The sequence below is a fragment of the Panthera onca genome, chromosome B3, assembly GCF_046562875.1.
Source record: "Panthera onca isolate mPanOnc1 chromosome B3, mPanOnc1 haplotype 2, whole genome shotgun sequence".
In the NCBI taxonomy this organism is placed as follows: domain Eukaryota; kingdom Metazoa; phylum Chordata; class Mammalia; order Carnivora; family Felidae; genus Panthera; species Panthera onca.
In genome coordinates this window covers 146010388-146021980 of record NC_138344.1, presented here as the reverse complement: position 1 = coordinate 146021980, position 11593 = coordinate 146010388, and the positions used below count along the sequence as shown (strand labels likewise).

At 61.4% G+C, this 11593-nt stretch overlaps 1 gene segment (V, D, J or C); it reads left to right on the top strand.

Annotated features, from left to right (window-relative positions):
* Positions 1-3971: 3971 nt before the first annotated feature.
* LOC132669813 (immunoglobulin heavy constant alpha 2-like) lies at positions 3972-8854 on the top strand. The segment is given in 8 exon segments: positions 3972-3987; positions 4071-4213; positions 4312-4384; positions 4478-4843; positions 5043-5384; positions 5880-6212; positions 8204-8423; positions 8737-8854. Coding segments are annotated over 7 exon segments (1470 nt in total).
* Positions 8855-11593: the final 2739 nt, after the last annotated feature.

Here is an 11593-nt window from a genome sequence, read left to right as displayed (position 1 = left end):
GGAGCCGTGACCCCACCAGGCCACCCGACTTTGCACCCACATGACCCCAGGCCAGAGTCAGCCTCCCGGGGGTCGTACCGGCCAGGCCGCACACACCTGGCTCCACCACAGCCAGACCACAGACCAGACATGACGTGGAGGCGAGCAGCCACCACTGGTGGGACAGGAAGTGGGCAAATGACCCCATCTGTGGGCCAGACACAGTCACGCAGCCCCTCCCGGCCCACCCCTCACAACCTCAGCCCACCGACAACACTAATGGCCCAGAGTAGGGCAGGTGGTTGCTGAGACCCTGCGGCCATCAGGTGGGAATGCAGGAGACCCAGGCCTTCATCCTCAACTTCAATGCTCTTGGGAGGCAGATGGACATACAGCCCTGGGCCACCTGGCTGAGGGAAGCCTGAGCCTCTCAGATGCAGTGGACCCTCCAGCAGCCTTGAGCATGTGGGTCCAGATGTGGCTCAGGCGTCCTCACTTCAGTCAGCCCGTCCTGACCCTGCTGTGCCCTAGAGGATGGAGAACAGGCACCAGGACAGAGAGCAGATGGAGAAAGGAGGGTCGGCATGACGCCCCAGATCACAGGGCCGAGCTGTAACAGGCAGCTAGCTAGGTGAATGTGGGCTGGGCTGGGCTGAACTGTTCTGGGCTGGGCTGGGCTGAACTGGGCTGTTCTGGACTGAACTGGGCTGAACTGGGCTGAACTGGGATGAGCTGGGCTGGGCTGAACTGGACTAAACTGGGCTGAGCTGGTCTGTTCTGGACTGAACTGGGCTGAACTGAGCTGGGCTTGGCTGGGCTGAACTGGGCTGAACTGGGCTGGAATGGGCTGAGCTGAGTTGAACTGGGCTGAATTGGGCTGAACTGAGCTGAGCTGAGCTGGGCTGAGCTGAGTTGAACTGGGCTGAACTGAGCTGACCTGGGCTGAGCTGGGCTGAGCTGGGCTGAGCTGAGCTGAACGGGGCTGAGCTGGGCTGGGCTGAACTGGGCTGAACTGAGCTGACTTGAGCTGAGCTGGGCTGAACTGGGCTGAACTGAGCTGACCTGGGCTGAGCTGGGCTGAACTGGGCTGAGCTGAGCTGGGCTGAACTGGGCTGAACTGGGCTGAGCTGGTCTGTTCTGGACTGAACTGGGCTGAACTGAGCTGGGCTTGGCTGGGCTGAACTGGGCTGAACTGGGCTGGAATGGGCTGAGCTGAGTTGAACTGGGCTGAATTGGGCTGAACTGAGCTGAGCTGAACTGGGCTGAATTGGGCTGAACTGGGCTGAACTGAGCTGACCTGGGCTGAGCTGGGCTGAGCTGGGCTGAGCTGAGCTGGGCTGAGCTAGGCTGGGCTGAACTGGGCTGAACTGAGCTGACTTGGGCTGAGCTGGGCTGAACTGGGCTGAGCTGGGCTGGGCTGAACTGGGCTGAACTGAGCTGACCTGGGCTGAGCTGGGCTGAACTGGGCTGAGCTGGGCTGAGCTGGCCTGAGCTGAGCTGAGTTAAACTGGGCTGAACTGGGCTGAACTGGGCTGAGCTGGGCTGGGCTGGGCTAGGTTGAGCTAAACCAGGCTGGGCTGGGCTGAGTTGAACTGGGCTGAGCTGGGCTAAGCTGAGCTGGGCTGGGCTGAGCTGAGCTGAGCTGAGCTGGGCTAGGTTGAGCTAAACTGGGCTGGGCTGGGCTGAGTTGAACTGGGCTGAGCTGGGATGAACTGGGCTGAACTGGGCTGAGCTGGGCTGGGCTGGGCTAGGTTGAGCTAAACCAGGCTGGGCTGAGCTGAGTTGAACTGGGCTGAGCTGGGCTGAGCTGGACTGGGCTGGGCTGAGCTGGGCTGGGCTGGGTTGAGCTGAGCTGAGCTGAGCTGGGCTGAGCTGAGCTGGGCTAGGTTGAGCTAAACCGGTCTAGGCTGGGCTGAGTTGAACTAGGCTGAGCTGGGATGAACTGGGCTGAACTGGGCTGAGCTGGGCTGGGCTGGGCTAGGTTGAGTTAAACCGGGCTGGGCTAGGCTGAGCTTAGCTGGGTTGCACTGGGCTGAGCTGGGCTGGGCTGAGCTGGGCTGAGCTGGGCTGAGCTGGGCTGGACTGGACTAAACTGTTCTGGGCTGAGCTGAGCTGAGCTGAGCTGGGCTGAGCTGAGCTGGGCTGAGCTAGGCTGAACTGGGCTGAACTTGGCTGAGCTAAACCAGGCTGGGCTGGGCTGGGATGAGCTGAGCTGGTTTGCCCTGGGCTGAGCTCGGTTGGGCTGAGCTGAACTGTTCTGGGCTGGGCTGAGCTGGGCTGAGCTGGGCTGGGCTGGGCTAAGCTGAGCTGAGCTGAGCTGCGCTGAGTTGAACTGGACTGAGCTGGGCTGGGCTGGGCTGAGCTTACCTGGGCTGAACTGGGCTTAACTGGGCTGAGCTGAGCTGGGCTGAGCTGGACTGAGCTGGGCTGGGCTGGGCTGAGCTTACCTGGGCTGAACTGGGCTTAACTGGGCTGAGCTGAGCTGGGCTGAGCTGGGCTGAGCTGGGCTGGGCTGGGCTAAGCTGAGCTGAGCTGAGCTGCGTTGAGTTGAACTGGACTGAGCTGGGCTGGGCTGGGCTGAGCTTACCTGGGCTGAACTGGGCTTAACTGGGCTGAGCTGAGCTGGGCTGAGCTGAGCTGGGCTAGGCTGAACTAAACCAGGCTGGGCTGGGCTGGGCTGGGCTGAGCTTCGCTGGGTTGCACTGGGCTGAGCTGGGCTGGGCTGGGCTGAGCTGAGCTGAGCTGGGCTGAGCTGAGCTGGGCTGAGCTGGGCTGAGCTGGGCTGAGCTGGGCTGAGCTGAGCCGGGCTGAACTGGGCTGAACTGGGCTGAGCTGGGCTGAGCTGGGCTGAGCTGGGCTAAGCTGAGCTGAGCTGAGTTGAACTGGGCTGAGCTGAGCTGAGCTGGGCTGAGCTGGGCTGAACTGGGCTGAGCTAAACCGGGCTGGGCTGGGCTGAGCTTAGCTGGCTTGCCCTGGGCTGAGCTGGGTTGGGCTGAGCTAAGCTGAGCTGAGCTGGATTGCACTGGGCTGAGCTGAACTGTTCTGGGCTGGGCTGAGCTGGGCTGAGCTGGGCTGGGCTGGGCTAAGCTGAACTGAGCTGAGCTGCACTGAGTTGAACTGGACTGAGCTGGGCTGGGCTGGGCTGGGCTGAGCTGAGCTGGGCTGAGCTGGGCTTAACTGGGCTGAGCTGAGCTGGGCTGAGCTGAGCTGGGCTGGGCTGAACTGGGCTGAACTGAGCTGACCTGGGCTGAGCTGGGCTGAACTGGGCTGAACTGAGCTGACCTGGGCCGAGCTGGGCTGAGCTGGGCTGAGCTGAGTTGAACTGGGCTGAACTGGGCTGAACTGAGCTGACCTGGGCTGAGCTGGGCTGAACTGGGCTGAACTGAGCTGACCTGGGCCGAGCTGGGCTGAGCTGGGCTGAGCTGAGTTGAACTGGGCTGAACTGGGCTGAGCTGGGCTCAGCTGGGCTCAGCTGAGTTGAACTGGGCTGAGCTGGGCTGAGCTGAGTTGAACTGGGCTGAGCTGGGCTGAACTTGGCTGAGCTGGACTGAACTGGGCTGAACTGAGCTGACCTGGGCTGAGCTGAGTTGAATTGAGCTGACCTGGGCTGAGCTGGGCTTAGCTGGGCTGAGCTGGGCTGAGCTGGGTTGACCTGGACTGAGCTGGCCTGAACTGGGCTGGGCTAGGGTGCAAGGGAAGGTGTTGTTTGGGTTAGCGTCAGCCCCCAGAGATCTGGTCTCCAGCCAGGCTGGCCCCTGTGTTCCTCGGGGATGCATGAGGGCCATGCTACTTCCTTTGCAGCCATGATCCCCTCTCTCCTCACCAGTCCTTGAAGGAAATTGGTCCTGTATGAGCAGATCATGCCTTGTGTTCTTGACTTTTCCAGCAGGGATATCCCAGGACTGAGTTGGAATTAGGCCTCTGACCTCCAAAACTTCATAGGCCACAGAGGTCAACTGTCACTGATCTGGAGGCTGCGGGTGGGTGGGTGGATGGGGACCCTGACTGGTTGGTGGGAAGGGGGTCCCAGAGGAACAGACCTCATCTCCTGCCCTGTGCCACCTCTTACCTGGCAACTGGCCCTGGTGCAGACTCGCTTCAAGCCTGGACTGCTCTGCCTGTGCCCCCGCTCTGGGCCCACCTGTCATGGTCCCCAAAGCCCAACAGAGAGCGTGTCTGTGCCCACTGCACAGATGGGAAGCTGAAAGTCCAGCAGCGCGTGCGGACTCAGCCAGTGAGTGGGAGAGCCGTGTTCAATAACCACGAATCCCGTCTGGGAGTGGCCTGTGCCCGAGGCCTTCTCCCAGGAACATGTCCAGGTCCTCGTGCTAGAACCCTGACAAGCACGTTCAGAAACAGTGCAGGAGGACCCAGGCAGCCGGTTCCGACCCCAGGTCCACGGCACGTGAGCTGAATGACCTCAGGGCTGTCACTAACCCTCTCTGTGCCAGATTCCTCCAGTGTAAAGGAGAAACGGGCATCATCCCGGGCTCGTGAGGCCGTCACGGGTCCAGGCAGCATGCGGGCCCACCGCCTCACGGAGCGTCCTGTGTTGCAGAGCCCAAAGCCAGCCCCCGTGTCTTCCCGCTGAGCCTCAAGACCAGTGACCCAGCCGGGCAAGTGGTCATCGCCTGCCTGGTGCAAGGGTTCTTCCCGCCGGAGCCCGTGACAGTGACTTGGAGCCCCAGCAAGGAAGGCGCGTCCATCCGGAACTTCCCCGCGGTGAAGTCTGCTTCTGGGAACCTGTACACCACGAGCAGCCAGCTGACCCTGCCGGCCAGCCAGTGCCCCGATGGCACGTCCCTGCAATGCCACGTGGAGCACTACTCCGTCACCAGCCCGGCCGTGTCTGTGCCCTGCAGAGGTCAGAGGGCAGGCTGGGGCGGGGCGGGGGCCACCACATTCTCACCCTGACCCGCCACCTGGAACTCCCCTGGGACGAGAGTGGGCTGCCGGGCCCAGCTCCCGGCGAGTGGCCGAGACAGGCACCCGGGAAGGAGCTGGAGGGAGGGGGAGGGGAGGTGGGCAGAGGGGCTCACTGACCTGCTCAACCTTCCCCCCAGTTCCAGGTGACTGCCCCCCTCCTCAGTGTTCCCCGTGCAATGAACCCCACCTGTCACTACACAAGCCCGCCCTCGAGGACCTGCTTCTGGGCTCCAATGCCAGCATCACGTGCACACTGAGCGGCCTGAAAAACCCCAAGGGTGCCCTGTTTTCCTGGACACCCTCAGGGGGGAAGGAGGCCATCCAGAAGCCCCCGGAGCGTGACTCCTGTGGCTGCTACAGTGTGTCCAGTGTCCTTCCAGGCTGCGCTGAGCCATGGAACCGTGGGGAGAACTTCTCCTGCACCGCCACCCATCCCGAGCTCAAGACGCCAAAAACTGACACCATCTCCAAAGTCCTAGGTGGGCCCAGACCCTGACCGTGAGGTGCCATTGAGCAACTCCTTGGCCTGCCTTCTCCCTCAAGCCCCTGGGCTTAGAGGCTCCCACCCACATTTTACTAGAGGACACTGAGGCTTGGGGTGCCCAGACCCCCCACCCGGCTCTCTGCCCTGCGGGGAACCCTTTCCCGAGGACACTGAGGCTTGGGGTGCCCAGACCCCCCACCCGGCTCTCTGCCCTGCGGGGAACACTTTCCCGAGGACACTGAGGCTTGGGGTGCCCAGACCCCCCACCTGGCTCTCTGCCCTCTGGGGAACACTTTCCCGAGGACACTGAGGCTTGGGGTGCCCAGACCCCCCACCTGGCTCTCTGCCCTCTGGGGAACACTTTCCCGAGGACACTGAGGCTTGGGGTGCCCAGACCCCCCACCCGGCTCTCTGCCCTGCGGGGAACCCTTTCCCGAGGACACTGAGGCTTGGGGTGCCCAGACCCTTAACCCAGCTTTCTGCCCTCCAGAGAACACTTTCCGGCCCCAGGTCCACCTGCTGCCGCCGCCGTCGGAAGAGCTGGCCCTCAATGAGCTGGTGTCGCTGACGTGCCTCGTGCGAGGCTTCAGCCCCGAGGACGTGCTGGTACGATGGCTGCAAGGATCCCAGGAGCTGTCCCGGGAGAAGTACCTGACCTGGGGCCCCCTGCAGGAGCCCGACCAGAGCATCCCCACCTTTGCCACGACCAGCGTGCTGCGAGTGTCGGCCGAGGACTGGAAGCAGGGGGAGAAGTTCTCCTGCATGGTGGGTCACGAGGCCCTGCCCCTGGCCTTCACCCAGAAGACCATCGACCGCCTGGCGGGTAAACCCACCCACGTCAACGTGTCTGTGGTCATGTCGGATGTGGAAGGCGTCTGCTATTGAACTGCCCACCTGCCCCTCCCTGAATAAACTCCGTACTGGCCCAAAGCAGCCCCACGCTTCCTTCAGGCTGCCTGTCTGTCCATATTCAGGGTCTGCGGCCAGGGCACGGCAGGGCCCGCAGCGGGGAGGGTGACTGCTGCCCTGACCCTTTGGGGCCTCACTTTCCTTGCTCGGCCTTCACACCCGTGTGTGTGTGTGTGTGTGTGTGTGTGTGTGAGCACATGGTCCACAGCAAGGCAAGCTGGGAGCCAAACCCGAGGTCGACAGTCAGCGAGGTGGGCACAGCCCAGTGGGTCCTGAGCAGCGGGCACCACGCAAGTCCTCAGTGGGCAGGTGACGTGGTCTTGGATCTCAGAAAAGGCCTCTAGGGGCAGCTGTGAGGGACGAGAGGGAGGCAGGAGAGCAGGTGGCCGGTGAGGAGGCTGGTGTCACCATCAGGGGCCACGGCAGGAATGAGGGGAGGGCAGGATCCTAGGGACTCGCACCACAGGTGGTGAAACGTACACGGTTGTGGGACGGCCTCACTGATGCACCCAGCGAGGGAGCCACCCTGCACCAAACGACTCTGTAGGCAGCACACACATGCCCCAGGCTCACACTCACGCGCACACACACACACGTCTAGATGCAGGAAGCTCACAGCCCAGACCCGGGTCCACGAAGGCAAGGGGGCGGGGGTTGTTCCCTGCCCAAGATTCCCCACCTTGCCTGTGTGCTCCCCGGGCACAGCTCAGGGCCCAGTTCCACAGACCCTCCCAGGCAGCCCCTGCTCCCTGCCTGACCCCCGGATTCAGGTCTCCCATCTCTTCCTGGACCCGAGTATGGATATGGCAAGGGCAGGCCGGGGAGGGGTGAGGAGAGACAGCTCCCACCAGGGCCCCTCTGCAGCTGCTGCTGCGGGAGGCCCCGGCAGGAAGACAGAGCTTAGAGGCCCTACCGTGGCCACCGTGGGACACCTGGAGGCATAGCTCCCACAAGGGGGCAGCGGGGCCCCTGCTCTCATCTCAGACACCTGCTGGGCTTCCCCACGGGACCTGGCCTCTGGCCTCCTGCCACTGCTCCCAGAGCCAAAGTGAGCTGGGGATGCCACCCACATGGCCACTGCTCCCCTCTCAAAAGTCTGGCCACCAAGGGAGCCAGTGCCTGGCCCAGAGAAAGAACTTCCTAAAGAGATGGGGGAGAGGAAGAGTCAATAGATGAGGGGGACAGCAGACAGACAGCAGACAGTCAGGCAGACACAACACAGGACATGTTATGGAAGGAAGGATGGACAGACAGGTGGATGGTAGGAAGGAGAGGGACGGACCGACGGATGGAAGGATGGATGACTGGATGTGTCAGCATGTGACAAGCAGATCCAAATCCCACTTAACACAGAAGGTCTGTGCCCTAAGACCCTGAAGACAGCCCATGCTGGTGGCCTTCACCTGGGCCTCCCTCAAACTCCTTGTAGCCTATCAGCCACATTCCCTGGGAAAGCAGCATGCCCTCAGACCCAGAGCCCTGTCTCACCCCGGAGCATCCGAGGGTGGCATGTCTGGTCCTCTCTGACCCCACCCAGGGCCCAGGCCCAGGCCAAGCCAAGAACATAGGGCTTGCTGAGGGCTTGCTGAGCACACAGACGGGGCGGGCATCCAGGAGGCCTTGGGCTGGAGCTCCATTTAGAGCAGCAGAACTCTGGCCCTGCCAGGTCTCTCTCCCCAAGGTCCTGCCAGGACTCCCTCAGACATGGGGGGCCTTGGGCATCTGAAAAACTGCAGGGGTCCCAGCCCCTTCCCTGGGCACCTGTCACCCCATCCTCCCTGAGGCAGCCCCAGTCCTGCGAGAGGGCACCCCACTGTCCCGACCCCGAGGGCGCGTGGAAGGGAAGGCCTGGGCTCGCGCCCACCTGTGCAGGCATGGGTCTGGCAGACTCTCAGTGTCTTGCAGATTTCCGGGAGCCACTTCCCTGGCTGGTGCTGGACGTACCGCAGGAGGACCTGGAGGAAGACGCCCCAGGAGCCAGCCTGTGGCCCACCACGGTCACCTTGCTCACCCTCTTCCTACTGAGTCTCTTCTACAGCACAGCGCTGACCGTGACAAGTGTGCGGGGCCCAACCGACAGCAGAGAGGGCCCCCAGTACTGAGCAGAAGCCAGCCAGGCACACAGGTGGGGTGAGGAGGCAGAGGGGTGGGCTGACAGGGACAGGGGGCTCGGCCACCAGAGCATCTGCCTACTCCACACCCTTGGGGTTGAGGGGGGGGGGGTGGTCTGGCCTCCCAGGGAGGTGATCCCCTCACAGACACTGAGGATGTGGGCGATCCTGGGGCCGGGGCTTCAATGTCCCCCAGCAGGCTCTGGGAGTTAGGTTCCCTGGGTGAAGTCATTGTAGGATTCAATCTGTCTCCCCTGAGGCAGGCCAGGGCTGGGACAGGGCACTGGCAAGGAACTCCCTTGGACCCTGACCCCACTGTGTTTGCAGGGAGGAGGCTGGACGAGCTTCTGGGAAGCCCAGCTGGATGTCAGAGCTCAGTGCTGCTCAGAAACTGCCCGCCCACCCACACACACAGGCCGTGCTGGCACAATAAACTGATCCCAAAGGCAAAGGTTCTCAGACTCTGAATGAGAGGAGGGAAAAGAGAGGGACAGAGGTTTGGGGTAAGGGGACACCTCCCTCAAGGCCCAGGGTGAGGGTCCTTCACCTAGAACCCACCTGATCTGATCCTCCATAAGGCACAGGCACAGGACAAGAACTGTCCTTCACCAAGGACAGTATGAAGCAAGACTCCTGCCAAGAACAGCACCCAGCACCCTGGTCTTGGTCACTGGGCCCTTGTCCTGGTCACTGAGCCCAAGTCATGATTCACTGAGACCTGATCATGATCACTGAGGCCCTGGTCCTCATCACTGAGCCCTGGTCCTGGTCACTGAGCTCTAGTCCTGATCACTGGCCCCTATAGGGTCCTTGTGACTTAGCCCTGGTCCTCATCACTAAGACCTGGTCCTCATCATTGGGCCCTAGTCCTGATCACTGTGACCTGGTCCTGGTCACTGAGCCCTGGTTCTGGTCACTGAGCCCTAGTTATGATCACTGGTCCCTAGTCCTGGTCACTAAGCCCTAGTCCTGGTCACTGAGACCTGGCTATGATCACTGGGCCTTGGTCCTGATCACTGAGACCTGGTCTTGCTCACTGAGCTCTGGTCCTGATCACTGACCCCTAGTCCTTGTGACTGAGCTTTGGTCCCTGTCACTGGGTCCTGGTCCTGGTCACTGGGCCCTGATTCTGGTCACTGAGCCTTGGACCTAATCACTAAGCCATGGTCCTGGCCACTGAGCCTGGGTCCTAATCATTGTGCCTGGCCCTTGTCACTGAGCCCTGGTCCTGACATTGTACCCTGGTACTCATCACTCAGCCCTGGTCTAGTCACTGTGGCCTGATCTAATCACCATGTCCCTGTCATGATTATTTTATTCTGATCACTTATCCATGGTCCTCAACACTGAACCCTGTTCCTGATCACTGGTCCCTGGTCTGATGACTGAGTTCTAGTCCTGATCACTGAGCCTGGTCTTCTTGGTCACTGAGCCTGGTCCTGATCAGTGAGCCCTGGTCCTGGTCACTGAACCCTGGCCTTGGTCACTGAGCCTTGGTCCTAGTCACTAAGCCTGGTCCTGGTCACTGAGCCTGGTCTTCTTGGTCACTGAGCCTGGTCCTGATCAGTGAGCCCTGGTCCTGGTCACTGAGCCCTGGCCTTGGTCACTGAGCCTGGTCCTGATCACTGAGCCTGGTCTTGGTCACTAAGCCTGAGCTTTGTCCTAGTCACCGAGCCCTCGTCCTGGTCACTGAGCCCTGGTCTTGATCACTGAGCCCTGGTCCTGGTCACTGAGCCCTGGTCCTGGATCACTGAGCCCTGGTCCTAGTCACTGAGTCTTGTCTGGTCACTGAGCCCTCATCCTGATCACTGAGCCTGGTCTTGATCACTGAGCCTTGGTCTTGGTCACTGAGTCTGGTCCTGGTCACTGAGCCTGTTCCATACCACTGAGTCCTGGTCCTGGTCACTGAGTCTTGTCTGGTCACTGAGCCCTCATCCTGATCACTGAGCCCTGGTCCTGATCACTGAGCCCTGGTACTGGTCACTGAGCCCTGGTCTTGGTCACTGAGCCTGGGCCTGATCACTGAGCCTGGGCCTTATCACTCTGCCCTGGTCCTGGTCACTGAGCCCTGGCCTTGGTCACTGAGCCCTCATCCTGATCACTGAGCCCTGGTCCTGGTCACTGAGCCCTGGTCCTGGTCACTGAGCCCTGGTCCTAGTCACTGAGTCTTGTCTGGTCACTGAGCCCTCATCCTGATCACTGAGCCTTGGTCTTGGTCACTGAGTCTGGTCCTGGTCACTGAGCCTGTTCCATACCACTGAGCCCTGGTCCTGGTCACTGAGTCTTGTCTGGTCACTGAGCCCTCATCCTGATCACTGAGCCCTGGTCCTGGTCACTGAGCCCTGGTTTTGGTCACTGAGCCTGGGCCTGGTCACTGAGTCTGGGCCTGGTCATTCTGCCCTGGTCCTGGTCACTGAGCCTGGTCTTGGTCCCTGAGCCTGGTCCTGGTCACTAATTCCAATCCCTGGTCACTGACCCTGCTCCTGGTCACTCTGCCCTGATCCTGTCACTAATCCCAATTCTGGGTCACTGAGCCCTGGACCTAAAAACTGAGTCCTAGTGTTCATTACATGGTCAGGTCCTGAGTTAGTGGCCATTTATTCTGAGTTGGAGCCCTTGTTCATGGCCTGCATCACACTTAGATCCTGAGTTCTATTCCCATGCTTTGGGTTCTTAGTCCTGACCCTCATCAGAGTGCCTGCATGGTAGAGAGGGAGCCTCCCAGGTGATCCAAGACCCTCTTGGTCTGGGCACTAGATGGAGGGCGAGGTGATGACCCCATGTCTGGCCTCATCTTTTCCAGGGCCCAGCTGGCATGAGGCAGAGCCCCCATCCATGAGGGTCCCCGATACAGGGGAAGGGAGGAGGCGATGGTGTTTGTGTTCTCTTGTTTTTCTCTTTCTTCTCAGGCTTCACCTGCTGAACACCCAAAATAGTCCTAGGGGAGGCTGAGTCATTGTGAGTGCGGCCCAGGCCAGGTGTCCCAGCCAGAGACTGCTATTCTGAGAATCAGTCCCGAAAACAGAGATCTGGCCAGATGGCCCTGGGGCCTGGGGCCTGGGCAAGGGTCTGGAGGCTGTGGTGGCAGAGAAGTCCCCAAGACCTGCAGAACACTCCAGCCCCCACCACACGTGGGCCCGCATCAGGCCAGGATCAGTCAGGGTCTGTCCAGGGTCAGCTGGGA